This window comes from Wyeomyia smithii, chromosome 1 (genome assembly GCF_029784165.1).
Source record: "Wyeomyia smithii strain HCP4-BCI-WySm-NY-G18 chromosome 1, ASM2978416v1, whole genome shotgun sequence".
In the NCBI taxonomy this organism is placed as follows: Eukaryota; Metazoa; Arthropoda; class Insecta; order Diptera; family Culicidae; genus Wyeomyia; species Wyeomyia smithii.
In genome coordinates, this window is record NC_073694.1 from 200,563,376 (window position 1) to 200,578,817 (window position 15,442).

At 42.4% G+C, this 15,442-nt stretch overlaps 1 protein-coding gene across 15 annotated transcripts; it reads right to left on the minus strand.

Annotated features, from left to right (window-relative positions):
* Positions 1–427: 427 nt before the first annotated feature.
* On the minus strand, positions 428–6,995 carry LOC129733959 (lipid storage droplets surface-binding protein 1). Of its 15 annotated transcripts, none has more exons than XM_055695607.1 (7): positions 6,792–6,987; positions 2,492–2,616; positions 2,226–2,423; positions 1,945–2,152; positions 1,300–1,745; positions 1,110–1,220; positions 428–869 (listed from the first exon to the last, which is right to left on the minus strand). In XM_055695607.1, the coding sequence occupies exons 1-7, from the start codon at positions 6,793–6,795 to the stop codon at positions 657–659; spliced, it is 1,305 nt and encodes a 434-aa protein (XP_055551582.1). In that variant the 5' UTR covers positions 6,796–6,987; the 3' UTR covers positions 428–656. The 15 variants fall into 15 exon arrangements, 12 of the variants coding, with proteins under 12 accessions (XP_055551582.1, XP_055551580.1, XP_055551579.1 ...); XM_055695605.1 differs by having other exon boundaries at positions 2,492–2,634; XM_055695604.1 differs by having other exon boundaries at positions 6,539–6,987.
* Between the last annotated feature and the right edge of the window lie 8,447 nt (positions 6,996–15,442).

The window sequence follows — 15,442 nt, forward strand, 5'->3', positions numbered from 1 at the left end:
CTCGTTGCTGTACATGATGAAGCCAACGTTGTCGTCCACCAGACGGAGCAGCTTGATCAGCTGCTGCAGGAAGCAGAAGAAAAAGCAGAGGAGGTTGCAGCGTTATTAAGCCAGTACTACGCTGCTCTGGGGTTAGAAATGCCATCAATAGACGATGACGATCTTCCTGTTGGAATCAGCATAGACAGATTGACGCTACAAGAGAAGCCTCAACAAGTTTCAGAACCGTGCCATGACTCGAGCTTACGAGGAATGTCTTCGAGCGACGATAGCCCCGACATTACTGCGGAGGAATTCGAAAGTAAGGTGTTCATCAGCCGTCCATCGGAGGGAAACGGTGACGGAGCAGTTACTTGTACTCCAATGATTAAGACTAGGAAAAAATTGCTACGTGAGGCGTAGGGCGCGTGAAAAATTCAACTCAAGGTAATTTAAGCAACACTTTATTCTCAGTGTAAAAAATATATGTAAATTCTATCAGCTATTCAGTTTTTTATTGGATGACAGAAGTCTTAACAACATAAAGATTACAGTAACAAGCACCGCTAGGTGCGGTTGTTCCCGAGATATGAGAATTCTTAGCTTAACGCATATATGCTAAAAGAGTAATATCAAGCAGTCCAGTTTATTGCACGTGCAGCCCAGCGCCGTGTAACTCAAATCCAAATGTCTCGCACATCATCCTCGACCAGTGGACCGGCAATGCCCTCCTGGAGCTGCCGGTGAAGCAGTTCGGCTGTCCGCACACTAATAAACGCCATTGATGCTAGAATGCATTGGGTTATTGTTAGCTCGATTCTGGATTCTTCGCCTAGGGTTGTCGCTGGTGGTGATTTTTTCCGCTTCCAACCGGCCGGAAAGAAAGACTGCTACACGTTCCTAGCGGATGGCACAAACGTGAAAGGATAACCGTTCAAAAGTTGCTCTACAGCTATTGTTTTACCGGGCAATGTTAATATGGAAGCAAATGCAAATTACCAATTTAAAAAGTATCCAATGGATCAAATCATGATGAGAGTTAATGTGAGCTAATGATAACTGACCATGCTGGTGTAATGATAGAAAAATATAAATTCCGTAAATGAATAAGTTTTAGAATGAGTTCTTACCAAAGCAAGATTAGTTTGATTCTGCAGTTCGTCGTAGGTGTGTTGAAGTTTGTGGACTAATCCAGTTGCCTCAGTGATGGTTGCGTTTTTCGCTTTCTCCAGATGAACTGCCTGTAAGTAGTCGCTTATTTTTAATTGTTTTATTATCATAGCCTGTTGGAAAGTAAATGAAAAAGTGTGTTAAACCAACCTTTATAAGCCGGTCGGTAGCAAACAGGAAATGGTGCAGTAGCTCTCGTGTTTGTGAACGAATCGTTTTAGGGATTTTGGTAACTGTGTTGGTAGTGTAGTTGATCAAATGCACCATCTTACGCGCCGATTCACGCGTTAGTAGTACAACTAGATGTTCCAGATTTTGTGGTCGTTCTTGGTTTTCGGGTTCATCAGCGCTTAAATATTTCCACAACTCGATGCCCTTTTGTAGAGCCAACCGTGGGTTGGTGGCAACTAATTCGGCTACGTAAAACACTACGTGTACGGCTTCCGTGCTTTGTTTTTTCAAAGCGCTCAGCTCCTGACGGGTTCGGAAAGTCAAACGTCGTTTCAACTTACGGGAAATCCGTTGTCCCCGATGAATCGTTTGAATGACGTGCGAGTCGTTAGAGTCATCTGCCTCCGGAGAGGATGATTTACCTGCTAGAGAGAGATTTGTATCATGAAGTAGGTACCTAATCGTTCGAATTAGTGTGGATTAATAACGCGGTTAGTTCATTATCTGTATCACGCCTCGAACACACCCAGACAAAAGGTCAATAGTGTAGGTCGGGTCAATGTAAACTGATGATATGAGCTTGCCGTTCAAATCGTCAACTGTCGATTAATGAGGTGTACTCACCGTCCGGCTGATCCTCAGCTGGTTCAGCTGGTAAAAATCGGTCCACATATTTATCGCAAACATTTAACGCTCCGTCCAGCCGATTGGCTGCATAGTTTGAGACACGAGAATCCAGCACCGCGTGGCCAAGGTGCTTCATCGAGTTAGCTCGACTGAGCACCGGTTTAACCAGCCGGTCCGACATGTATTCCTTAGTGTTCCAGTACATCTGTAAAATTGCGTTTTTTGAACTGTCAGTTCGGAATGCTAACTTGCATTTATGCAAGAACATTGGAAATAACCTTGCTACTCACCATCTCCGGGGGCAGATACATCGAGGGTACTTTCTGTTCAACAAAATCCAAGCTCATACACATAAAATTGTCCAACTGATGGAGTGGTCCCTCAATCAGTTTTGCTGCCGGGCGGAGTGAGTCCATCAGCGCATACGCAAGAGCTTCGGCAGTTTCGAAGCCCCAATTAAACAATCCGTTGCTCGACTGAAAAGCGATATACTAGGTTATAGGCCAACAATGGACGAACAATAACATCTGCTTGTCGAAAGTACCTTCACCCGATGGTAAACGGTTCCCGCGGTTTTAATGCCCGTTTCGACAACGGGAATGCTGCCGAATCGTGATATCGATTCCATCCGGGGTAGTCCCGAGTTTTGGCGCTTCAACTGCTGGTGCACTGAAAGGATAATTTTAACTGAGAGAAAATAAGCGGTCTGTTGGAAAAAGATCATACTGCTTGGTGATCGATCAAAAAAGCTCAGGTGTAATGGGCGAGTTTGATCGTTTTTTTTTTTCGTAATCGATTCTTTGTTTCGATCCCATTCAGTGATCACCAAGCGATGCCTTATCATCCTTATCATGAATCGATACTTTTGAGAAATTCTTTTTTTTGTTTTGCTTGGCTAAAATTGTGCTTAACGTTTTGATTGTGGGAGTTTTAGTCTATCATCGGTATGGTAGTGAAAATACTATCAATAAGCCAAAATTTTTGGGGAGCTGCGTAGCCGCAAGGTTACAGAGTCCGCTTTGTCAGGCGGATGGTCGTGGGTTCGAATCATAGTAGAATCAGGCCATTCGATGTCAAAAAGGACTTTAAGTATGAGTTTATTCTCAGGCTCCCCACCACTTACCCTTTCTTTACGCTGAATTCTATAATACCTTTGCGTGAATTTCTCTTAACAAAAAATAAGTCCCTCTTATCAATAAAACTGGCCAGAAGGACGCACGACGAAACTTCTCCAGGGAATTATGATTGGCGATATTTGGCAGGAGGAAGGAGGCTCAGTATAGAAGAACAGTAAGCGTGTAAAACGAAGGGAAGTACATTACACACAAGCACTGATCAAAATTAATAATTAGCATGGCACTTCTCAATAGCAGTATTGCTAAAAATAGAAGTGCGGGATACAGCAGGCACCCAGGCATATCTCACAATAGATCAACGATTGTGGTCTCAGTGAGGAAGTCCATACAGGAAAAAAAAAGCCAAAGTTTTTGTGCTGCCGCTTGCGTACATCATAGAAACGAAAGGCTTTCTTTATCATTTCTGAAGAACACAACCTATTTTGTTGACGAGGATGTTCATGTCACCTCCGGAAACAAATTTCCATTTCCCTTTTTTTAAGACTAACAGCGAATTCAAAGATGGCTAACCAGGATTTTCGTAATGCGATTGTACGGCTCACGGTACTGATCGCTATCCAGCATCAGCAGATTGCGGATCTCCAACGTACGAACGCCAAACCGGCTGGAAGTGAAGTTCATCGAATCGACGGCGGAATATACTTTGAATGGTGGTACGCTCGTTTCAAAAACGTCTTGAAGAAAGACGGAAACTAGTTGGACGACAACGCGGAAGTGAGGTTGTTTCTACACAAGATTGGCACGTAGTTCCACGAATGCTACGTGAATAGTATTCTGCCAAAGCATTCCCGAGAATTTAAGCTCGAAAAAGCCATCATCAGTGTATCTCAACGGCTTCCCGGTCCAGTTTAAATATACTGTGTGTCTGACATCACAATTTTCTCCGAGCAAGCCAGAGAAACGTTTGGCCAACCACTAACTCAAGCGAGGGAAGTGGTAGCTGTCAGTGCATTCGGAGACGAGATTGGTATTATAGGAGAATTTCTATCAAACATCATTGCCCATGGCATCGCCAAGGAAGCTCGAGTTGAGTTTCATGCATCCCGGATCTCAACGTTTTCGGCATCGGGATGATCGATTCCAGATAAGGAAACCATCGTTGTAGGTGACGCTTCTAAGAACGGTCTGGGTGTTGTGATTATGCATCGGTTTCCGAACGGCTTAGTTAAGACCTTCGCACAAGGACTGTGGACAAATCGAGAAGGAAGCTCTGGCGCTTAGTTTTACTGATAACTGTTTTCAAAAAATAGTTTTCGGACGCAAATTAACTCTTAAAACCAAGCCCTTGCTAAAAATATTTGGAAGTAAGTATTCCAGTTTACACCGCACCTCTCCACTTTCACATCTAGTTCTTGCTGACTGCCAGTTTTGGTCACGCTGATCTGCTGTCACGCTCAATGAGTTCAAACAATAGCTGCTGTGCAAATCGAATAGACAATAGTCAAGAAGACAAGCCGTGATCCAGTCCTACAAGAGGTATTCCAGCACACCCACGAAGGTTGACCGTAAACTGCAACCCAACTACAGGGTCCATTCGTTCACCAGCTCTTTGCCAGACGAGACAGCCTGCAGGTCATTCAAGATTGCATAATGTTTGGTGAGCGTGTCGGCATTCTAGCACATTTCGAGCATTGAGAACATGCTGGGGTGGATCGCATGAAAGCGTTGACCAGAAGCTTAGTTTACTGGCCAAACAAAAGACGATGTAGAAACCTGTGTTCGACATTGCAGTGCAGAAGCTACCAAATCCCCGAAGAAAGCTTATCTAGAATACTAACCGATTTCGTCGAAGCATTGCGAGCGCTTTCACATCGACTATGGGCTACTATCTACTATTTGGTTATCGTCGACGCTCGATGACCCGAAGTTTCACCCGCAGTACAACAATGAAAGCAACACTAGAGATTATTGAGATTGAACCGTTGTAAGGCATGGGAATCCACGAACCCTGGTGTCAGACACCGGCTTCCACTTCATCGTTCAATATTTAGGCATTTCTGTAAAGCGAACGGAATCTGTCACCTCATTGCTCCGTATCACTCACAGTTAAAGGGACAAGCTGAAAGGTCTGTTGACTCAAGAAGCTTGTCAAGGAGAAAATCATGGTCACTCTTCAGCAACTCCAAATCCTGTTATTAACGTACCGCTTAACCCGGATTCGAAATTCTTCTGGGGAAAAGGCACCTGTTGACCTGTTTCTGGGAAGATCGATCCGTACAACATTCGATCTTATCAAGCCACAGATACCAAGCTCAACTAAAGTTCGAAGCTGAGTATCTAGTCTACGCAGAGGTTCACCGATGCAACACAATCGAACAGGTTCCTGGTACGATCGTGGAGCGCACAGGCCGAGTAAACAACAACGTTCTGTTGGATACTGGATGTCCCATTTGCTCGCATACAAATCAGCCGAAGCAACGCCGTGATGAGAATGAAAGCTCTTCAGTTCTACGAAACCTGCCGCTATCTATGCTACTAGATGAGTTCAGCCTCCACCGATGAGACCCAATTTAGGTGAACCAGATTACGATTTTCAAGATGCAGAATCAGCCAGTAGCCGTTTCCAGTTTCTGGCTCAACCAGTTCAACGTTCAGTTCAGAATCGTTAGGATTCTAAACTGGTTGAATCGCTGCGATCCTTTAAAAGTAGGAGATGTTATGGAATAGTAAACCAGACCAATGCTATGAAATAATAGCTGTGAAAAATCATCGTCATTCATATTAGACCTAATAAAGTAATAACTGGACAGAAATTAGATCTAATAAATCTAATCTAATCTAATAGCTCTTAGCAGTTATTAGTCGTTATCATTTTTGAAGGGCCCAACACCCGACAACCCGATAACAAAATCTGGAATGCTCTTCGCGAATTACACACTTTTTAAAAACAGGTTCTTAAATTGATACCATGTTTTTAAACATTTCGCATGGTAAAGGGCCATGTGATGCTTCTGAAAGTACATTGAAGTCAAAGAAAACAAGAGATTGTTTGGTTAGACAATTCAGTAATGTAAAAAAAAACTCAAGCTTACGATAGGTCATTGCTGGCATGGCAAAAGATAACCTCCCTTTTATAACAGTTTAAAAAAATTGTTTACATGTTGCTTGAACTTTTTTATTCGGCGACTGAAATGATTGTTTTTTTTATTCTGTCAAAAAATGATTAACATGAAGCAACTCTAATGGGAAGGTTTTTGATTGAGCATTTTTTTAGCTTGTAATTTGCAATGTATTCTATACCAAACATGTGGAACATATGTATTTGTGGCTGAAGATTTCAAACAGGATATTTTTTTCTTATAATAATAAAACAGGGGCATCCCGTTCTTGACAATATTTATTCCAAAAATTTTAAAGGAAACCTAAAAATTCTTCATTTTCCGAACTTCCAATGCGGCTGCACTATCAAGAACGAGGAGACATAACGTAGAATATTTTAACGAAAATTAGCTAACCCAAGAGAAAACTGTCAAATTTCCGCAATACAGCCGCAACTGTATCCATTGTCGTTGGGCCATTATGGCCCTTCATTTTGAGAGGCTGGCACGTGTCCTTCTCGATTTTTTGTTCAAAATACAATGTCTTTGTTACAAACTAGTGATTTGCCAGCAGCACTCTCAGTTAGAATAGTTTTTTTTTTCACGTTTCCTATTCAGGTTATCACTATATTTTACGTATGAACAGACAAATAACTTCAACTGAACTGACCCATTGCGGTTCCTGTGATTCACGAGCACCAGAATCCACCACACTTAGCAGCTAATAACACTAAAACTTGAAGTAACCACTAAATCTTCTAACGATTGCGACCCGTTTTTCGATTTCGACCCGAACAGTTGGAAGGCTGTACCGAAACTGAACCGTTTACCGAGATTCGTTATCACGTTATTGTGCTGGCCGTTCCTGATACCTCACTACAAATTGAGCTTATAGGACGCGCTATTGGTTAGCGCATTATCCCGGCTTATCAATTCGACCAGACCCGGTGAACGCTGAACGCGTGGTCTTACAATGCCGGCATCAGTCGTTAATGCAGTGGAATATTGTGTTTTGCCTGCTTCCGTGGTTAAAGAACTTTTTTTTTTTCATCGAAGATGTCACCTCCACGACAAATGACACGAGACCGTTAGGTTGTTATCATAGTTAATTTGCATTATAGCAAGTATCATAACATCAATTGGAACAAAATACTAAACCACCGACGGTATGAATAAAACCTACAGCCAATGTCAAAGATCAGCCGCTGTCTGAGATTCATCTGAGTTGGTGAATTCGTAACCTTTGGACGGATGCAGCGCGTGCAGCATCAGCAGCTTATGGAAGAGAAAAAAAAAACCTGACGAGATTTGTTTGTTTGTTTAAACATTCTGGAATGTTTTAAATTTAAAACATCATAGAAGAGCTTCTGCACGCAGGGGCTTAAGCATCCGTACGAAATCACAATCAGGATGATAAGGCACTTATGGGGTTTGCAGTGTGTCTGTTCGGAAAACAAGTCGGTACTGAGGTGAATTAAAATTTGAATGAATGATTGGAAAAATTAAATTAAAATTGGTTACTTTCGTGAACAGCGGTTTCAATGTTTGGCCAAAAATTGTCCCAATTTGTATTCCAACTTTTTGAAACATTTTGTAAGCAGATTTAATGACACATTATTCTCCGGTTCTGTACCGTGTCTGAAGGGTGCGATATGACAACGACGATCACTTCTATCAATATGTCTGCCTCCAGTACCTAGACTAAAGAAAAGCGACAAAAGGTCATAATAATCGTCACAGTTACTCCTGATAATGAGAAATTGTCATGTCTAACATGGTTTAAAAATCCAACCGAGGTCGGATTTGTCTATCATCACTATTTTGCTCTGGAGGTTTCTGATCAGAGCCTCCTTTACTCGCCATTTTTTCACAGTTTCTAGGAAACAGAACACAGAATTTCTCGTTAATCTGAACAACGGTTAGCACATAAAATTAAGGTGTCTCAATTATCTGCATTTTCAGTGCAAATCGAGAATCAATAGGCCGTATGAATAAAAGAAGTTACTCTGCTTCTCCCGTAAGATTTGCACGGGATGAGTGAAGCAAACGCTTTTATTCATACGGCTTAAGGTGAAACGGGATTGTGGCCTTTTCCTATACAATTTCGAGGTTAGAGTTCTTTTTACTTCTGTATTTTGATCGTAAAAAGTTCGGCTTCCACTAAATAAACAGCACTCAAATTGCTACTTCAGGCATGCAACAGTTGTGAAAACAATTATTCAAAGTTTCATGTACGTAGTCTTCATAAATCAAGAGAAAATTAGATTGCAAAATTCGAGTTGATCGTACTCTACTCAAACGTACTCTTTTAGTACTCTTTCAAACGATATTCACGTCTGACGAGTTCGAAAAAATAAATGACTCATAGAAACCAAACAACGAGCCTAGTTACCACGCGGAACTATCGAGCAGAGGAGGCATCGACCAACAGAAATATCAACTAGGAATTGGGGGTAAGTTAAAATCGGAATGACTGAAAATAACATCGAATTATAAAAAAATATTGACTCAGAGAATATCGACTCAAAAAGGTTCTACTATAAAAAGAGTTCGCGCCAACTTGATCAAATGTTGGCAGCACCCTCTCAGAATTCAATGAACTCTGTGGGTGTGTGAGTCTTACTGAACTAAACAATTTTGCATACTTCATCTCGAAAAAAATAACCTAGAGAAACAGTTGAAAAAGGGCTATAGTTTTCGAACCTTTTTCTATAAATCGACATATATAAATAATGACAAGAAGTAGTGGAAAGTTATCCAGAAATGTCTAGAAAATAAATATGCGATACTACTCTGAACAAAATTGATTTAAAAAACAAATGGTGATTTGAAAAAAAGGTTTCATCTGTTTTTTTTTTTTTTTAATGAAATTAGGGTTTTTAGATGGGTAGGTTTAAAATTAGTTTATTTGACACGGCACGATACATTTTCTGTTTTACTGAGCCAAGTACAATTCGTATTAATTCTACGTTAGCAGGGGAAAGAAGGAGGCCTTTTATTTATTCTCGCGGCCGACTACGAGCTAGTGGGGATTTAAGGTGAGAGGAGGGAAATACAATTCTTGCTTAAAACTAATTAAGATATACGATCTATTTGTGTTTCGACTGGTGTTCTTTTTTGTTTTTTAAACATAGATTTAGGCTCTTCGTGTTCGTGTCTCCAGCGTCGTATACGGTTATTCTGACAAATAGACAAAAGAATATTAAATTTTAATGTCAGTCTTTTTCAAATAACAGTACAGTTGTGTCATGTACTGGAGATCACCGCTTCCCAGAATGTCTCTAACGGGTACGTTCGGTTGTTTTCCTCGGGCCCGGAGGGAATCTATAAGCTCGGACCTAACATCACAGAATTCGGCACACGACCAAACAACATGCTCGATGTCATGGTAGCCATCGCCACAAACGCAGTGATTACTGTCTACAAGCCCTATACGAAAGAGATGCGTGTTTAACGTGTAGTGATTGGACATAAGTCTGGACATCACGCGAATGAAGTCCCGACCTACATCCAACCCCTTGAACCATGCTTTCGTCGATACCTTAGGAAAAATGGAATGTAGCCACCGTCCCAGTTCATCTGAGTTCCATGATGATTGCCAACTGTTGAGTGTTCTCTGACGCGAAATGCTATAAAATTCATCATAAGCAATTGGTCTTTCATAAATATCGCCATCAATAGCACCCACCTTAGCTAAAGAGTCAGCCTTTTCATTACCCGGAATCGAGCAATGAGAAGGGACCCACGCTAAGGTAACCCGGTAATTTTTATCTGTTAAAGCACTTAAAAACCGTCGTATTTTCCCCAGGAAATACGGGGTGTGCTTCACAGAGAGTACTGAATAGCAGCAAGTTCTGCGACGTACACAGAAGCAGGAGCATCGAGTTTGTAGGAGGCGGTAAAATTTTCGTGGAAAACACCGAAGCCAGTGGACTCATCTAGATTAGATCCGTCAGTGTAAAACCTTTTATCATAACTAACATGTTTAAACTTATTGGAAAAAATCTTAGGGATCTCTTGGGGTCGCAATTGATCCGGGATACCAGAAATGTCTTGTTTCATGGTGGTGTCGAAGAATATAGCATTATTAGAAGTATCTTAAAGTGCGACATTGGAGGAATCGTATGAAGAAGGATTAATATCTTGAGCCATATAGTCAAAATATAAAGTCATAAATCTGGATTGAGATTGAAGGTCGACCAACCTCTCGAAATTTTCAATTACTAATGGGTTCATAACTGTGCATCGAATTAGCAACCGGTAAGAGAGATTCCAAAAACGATGTTTCAACGGAAGAATACCCGCTAACACTTCAAGACTCATCGTATGGGTCGACTGCATGCAACCCAAGGCAATACGCAAACAACGATATTGTATTCTTTCTAGTTTCAAAATATGCGTGTTCGCAGCGGAGCGAAAGCAGAAACAACCGTACTCAAGAACTGACAGTATTGTTGTTTGGTATAACCTCAGAAGGTCTCCTGGGTGGGCTCCCCACCAGGTTCCGGTAATCGTACGAAGAAAATTAATCCTCTGTTGGCATTTTCGTGTCAGATACCTAATATGACAAGCCCAGGTGCATTTAGAGTCGAACCAGACCCCGAGATATTTAGCGACTAAAACCTGAGAGATCGTTTTACCCGTTAGTACGAGCTGCAGCTGAGCTGGGTTATGCTTCCTAGAAAAAACGACCAACTCAGTTTTCTCCGGAGAGAATTCGATACCCAGCTTAAGAGCCCATTCAGACAAATTGTCTAAGGTATCTTGTAATGGTCCTTGCAGATCGCTAGCCTCGCTACCAGTAATGGATACAACGCTATCGTCTGCAAGTTGCCTTAGCGTGCATGAATTTGCAAGACATTCATCGATGTCATTGACGTAAAAATTATATAAGAGAGGACTTAAACATGAGCCCTGGGGAAGGCCCATGTAACTAATTCGGGAAGTTGTCGAATCGCCATGTGAGAAATACATATGCTTTTCTAACAACAAGTTGAGCAAAAAGTTATTCAAATTTGGTGAAAGTCCCTGCGAATGAAGTTTCGCGCTTAAAACTTCTACAGAGACAGAGTCAAAAGCCCCCTTAATATCCAAGAACGCAGAAGCCATTTGCTCTTTCCGAGCAAATACGACTTGAATTTCAGTAGAAAGCAACGCTAGGCAATCGTTCGTCCCTTTGCCCCGGCGAAAGCCAAATTGAGTATCTGAAAGTAAACCGTTTGTTTCGACCCATTTGTCTAACCGTAAGAGGATCATTTTCTCCATTAATTTCCGGAGGCAAGAGAGCATCGCAATCGGCCTATATGAATTGTGATCAGAGGCAGGTTTCCCGGGTTTCCCAATAGCAATGACTTTTACCTCCCTCCAGTCATGCGGAACAATATTTAGCTCAAGAAACTTGTTGAACAAATTCAACAAGCGTCTTTTTGCAGAATCGGGTAGATTCTTCAACAGGTTGAATTTTATTCTATCTAACCCTGGAGCCTTATTGTTGCACGACAGGAGAGCCATTGAAAATTCCAACATCGAAAATGGAGGCTCTTCCGTAGTTACTATAAACGCGTCGCGAAAGGTTTTCTGTTCCGGTACAGAGTCCGGACAGACCTTTTTGGCAAAATCGAGTATCCAGCGATCTGAATACTCCTCACTCTCATTCGAAACGTCACGGTTCCGCATGCGCCTGGCGGTATCCCAAAGAGTGCTCATCGCTGTTTCCCTCGACAACGCGTTTACGAACCGCCACCAGTACCCGCGTTTTTTCGCCTTTACTAAGCTCTTCATCTGCCTGCCCAGTGCCTCGTACTTTCGAAGCAGGTTGACAGTGCCGTACTCCCGGTAGTCCTTATACGCCGCGGACCTTCGCACGTACAGCTCAGAGCACTCTTTGTCCCACCATTTGTTGGGAGGGCGCTGTCTAATCGTTACCCCGGGTATCGGTTTCGTCTGAGCTTGAGTCGCGGCGTCGATTATCAAGCCAGCTAAGAACGCGTATTCTTCCTCCGGAGGAAGTTCCTCGTGAGTCTCGATAGATTGCGCTATAATAGACTCATAACACTTCCAATCAATATTACGTGTAAGGTCGTAGGAAATATTGATTGGGTTCGGGGGAGTTGAACCATTAGCAATTGATATAACGATTGGAAGATGATCACTGCCGTGGGGGTCGTTGATTACTTTCCACTGGCAATCTAACGCTAGTGATGTCGAGCAGAGGGATAGGTCAAGCACGCTTTCACGTGCTGGAGGATTAGGTACACGTGTCGCTTCCCCAGTATTCAAAAGTGTCATATTGAAGTCGTCGATCAAGTTACAAATTAAAGAAGATCGGTTGTCGTCGTACAGCGACCCCCATAGCGAACAGTGAGAGTTAAAATCTCCCAAAATCCTAAAAGGTGCGGGAAGCAATTCTGCTATATCAAGGAGTTGCTTCTGTTCAATCCGCGCGGATGGGGGAATATATAACGAAACAAGGCAAAGGTCTTTTCCATTCAAATTCGTTTGAATGGCAACAACTTCAATATTCGAGATCGAGGGGAGGTCGATTCTGAAAAAAGAATAGCACTTTTTGATCCCTAAAAGTACCCCTCCACCGTGTGAGTCTCGATCTCGACGAATAATGTTAAAATCGTGGAAATTGAGTTGATCGTTCGAATTGAGAAAGGTTTCACAGAGCGCGAATGCGTCACAATTGTATGTATTCATCAAATGAGAAAATAAATCGAATTTGGGGATGATACTTCTGCAATTCCACTGTAATACAGTGAAAAAATTCCTAACCTTTTTCGCCGTATTAGTCATTGAAAGATATAATAGCTGAAATGAGGGGCCAAGTTGCTGCTAGTTGCTTCAAAAAGGTTTTCACTGTAGGAAGAAGGAAGGGCAAGAAGAATATTTTGTAGGGGATCTGGTATGTTGAATGGTCTAAATATCCAGTCCACAATATCAGAAAATTTTATGAGCCCTGTTTCTTTTTTATCTCCTGATCGAGAAATGGGTGCACGAGGGGTTTTTGGTGCCCCAGGAAGCGGTGGGTACTCCTGGTTTGATTTGAAATTAAAACCGGGGGGTACTTGCTTCGGTTTTTCTTCACCGCTTCCTTTTTGTGTTGTCTTATTGGTCATTCCGCTAGGGGTTATCTTACGACCTTTGCGAGAAAGATTCGGAGAGTTGAGCATTCTCCTCTTCCTAGATCCCTCTGGCAAGGCATAGGAACACCCTTCGACGGGATCGTCAGATGTACCCTCATCAGTTGGCAAGAAGGAAAAGATGTTTCCTGTCAAGGGTGGCTCAGCCCTCTTAAGCATTTCTGCAAAAGAGCGCTTTGATCGTTCCTTAAGGGAACGCTTAATTTTTTTCTCGCGCTGTTTGTACGCGGGACATGCCGGAAGGTCATGCCGAGTTCCCTCGCAATAAAGACACTTTTCAGTATCCCCACTGCAAGCGTTCTCAGCATGATTGCCTCCGCACTTGCTACAGCGTGCCTTGTTGCAGCAGTAGGTGGCTGTGTGACCTAACTGCTTACAGTTTTGGCAATGCATGACCCGCGGTACGAACAGGCGTACAGGTAGACGAACCCTGTCCAAGCGGACGTAGTTCGGCAGCGCGGATCCGGCGAATGTTACTCGGAAGGAATCCGAAGGGAGGAATTTCTTCTTCCCTTCTTCGATGGATACTGAAAGCAATTGCTTGCAATCCAGTATCTTTACACTTTGCATCAAGGGGTTTTTAAAACAGCCAACTTCAAGACGCAAAATGTCATCGACAGTGAGATTCCCCTCGGTAACCACACCGTCGATTTCTACATCCTTGGCAGGGATGTACACGCGATACTCTCTCGTGAAGAGCTCGTAGCCAGCAATTTCGTTTGCTTGCTTCAAGCTACTCACGACAACTCGCAGTTTGTTCGGCCTCACCTTCGTAATCTCGGTTACGGCCGAAAAATGTTTTGCCAGGTCTTTGCCAATTTGAATAATATTCAATGGCTTCTTTATGGGCGGGAAAAAACAACGTAGGGACCGCCAGCGGCATCTGGGTAAGCTTTTACCCGTACTTCCGGTACTCTTGGTACAGGACTTGGCAAAGGGGAGGGCACAGGGGAAGGTAGGGGTGAGCTTATGGGAGAAATTTCAATTTCTTCCCCGTTTGTTTCCACTTCCAGGAAAAGTTGTATCTGCATGTCGTCCATTTTGCGGGAGCGTTACGCTCTACCGCACACAAACGATAAATATTCGAATATGGGGGGGGGGGTTCAAGTAGTTGATATTAAATTTTAAAAACAATTTTTTAATCTACAATGGATCAAATAAAAAAAAAGACAGTAATACTAATACTAATAACAATAGTAATTATAATAATAATAATAATAATAATTGTAGTAATAATAATAATAATAACAATAATAATAATATCAATAATAATATTAATAATAATATTATAACATAGTAATAATATTGATAATTATAGTAAAAATTCTAAATGTAATACTTCACCGAACGTCTAAGTCACGACCTCACGGCTGATAGTTGGATTAATCGAGTGTCTCCGCAGAACAAACAATGACGATCCAGCTTCGTGTCGTGACACAGTGGCCGTATCTTACACACGACCTTGTAGATGCCACTTGTAGTTGACTTCCACTCGCTCGATCGTATGGTGGTCCGTGCTGCTAGCGGGGTAACAGCGGTGCGGGAGAATTATTCTTGCTGATATATCAGCTGCGTATCGAATCACTGGCGGGGTAGCCTGCCCCTTTAGATGGGTAATTTACTTTTATTTATTTATTTTATTTATTTTAGACCTAAAGGTAAAAAATGATTCTAAAATCTAAAAGTGATTTGAAAATAAACTATCCTCTCAAATTTCTTTCAACTTAAGTTTTTCAGGTAGATAATATGGTTGCCTTAAACTTTTCTGAGTTGGCAAACGGCTGGAGGCGTGTAACTTGAGACCCTAATGTGCCCATTCACCTCTGTCCAGCAACTCCTATTCCAACCTCCACGAGGTGCCGATCGGGATACGAGGATCCTTATCGAAGATCGGGTAACCAATCCTGGATGCCCCCAGGTTAGAAGCGGCGCACAACAGCGTCTAATTCGGTGCGGGCGGCTGAATGTTTGGAATGCTGTATCCCGCCAGCTACACCTATGACGGCAGCCTGTTCAGCAGGATGTAAGTATCGCGACACTGGTGAGGTAGCATGCGGAAACCTCTCTTAACCATGAACAATGATATTAGGAAACGGGAAGCGATTGAAAATTGGGTACTTGGAACGGCCGATCTCTCGATGAACCGGCGTGAGCTGGCTTGCCCCCTTGAGGAATA

What these genes read in the sequence shown, in the direction of transcription:
- LOC129733959 (XM_055695599.1), bottom strand. Translation starts at nt 6,614, where the DNA reads ATGAAGGGCCATAATGGCCCAACGACAATGGATACAGTTGCGGCTGTA. An exon ending in CCGTTTACCATCGGGTGAAG is followed by an intron (nt 2,424 to 2,491) that starts GTACTTTCGACA and finishes ATCGCTTTTCAG; the next exon opens with TCGAGCAACGGATTGTTTAA. An exon ending in CTACCGACCGGCTTATAAAG is followed by an intron (nt 1,221 to 1,299) that starts GTTGGTTTAACA and finishes GACTACTTACAG; the next exon opens with GCAGTTCATCTGGAGAAAGC.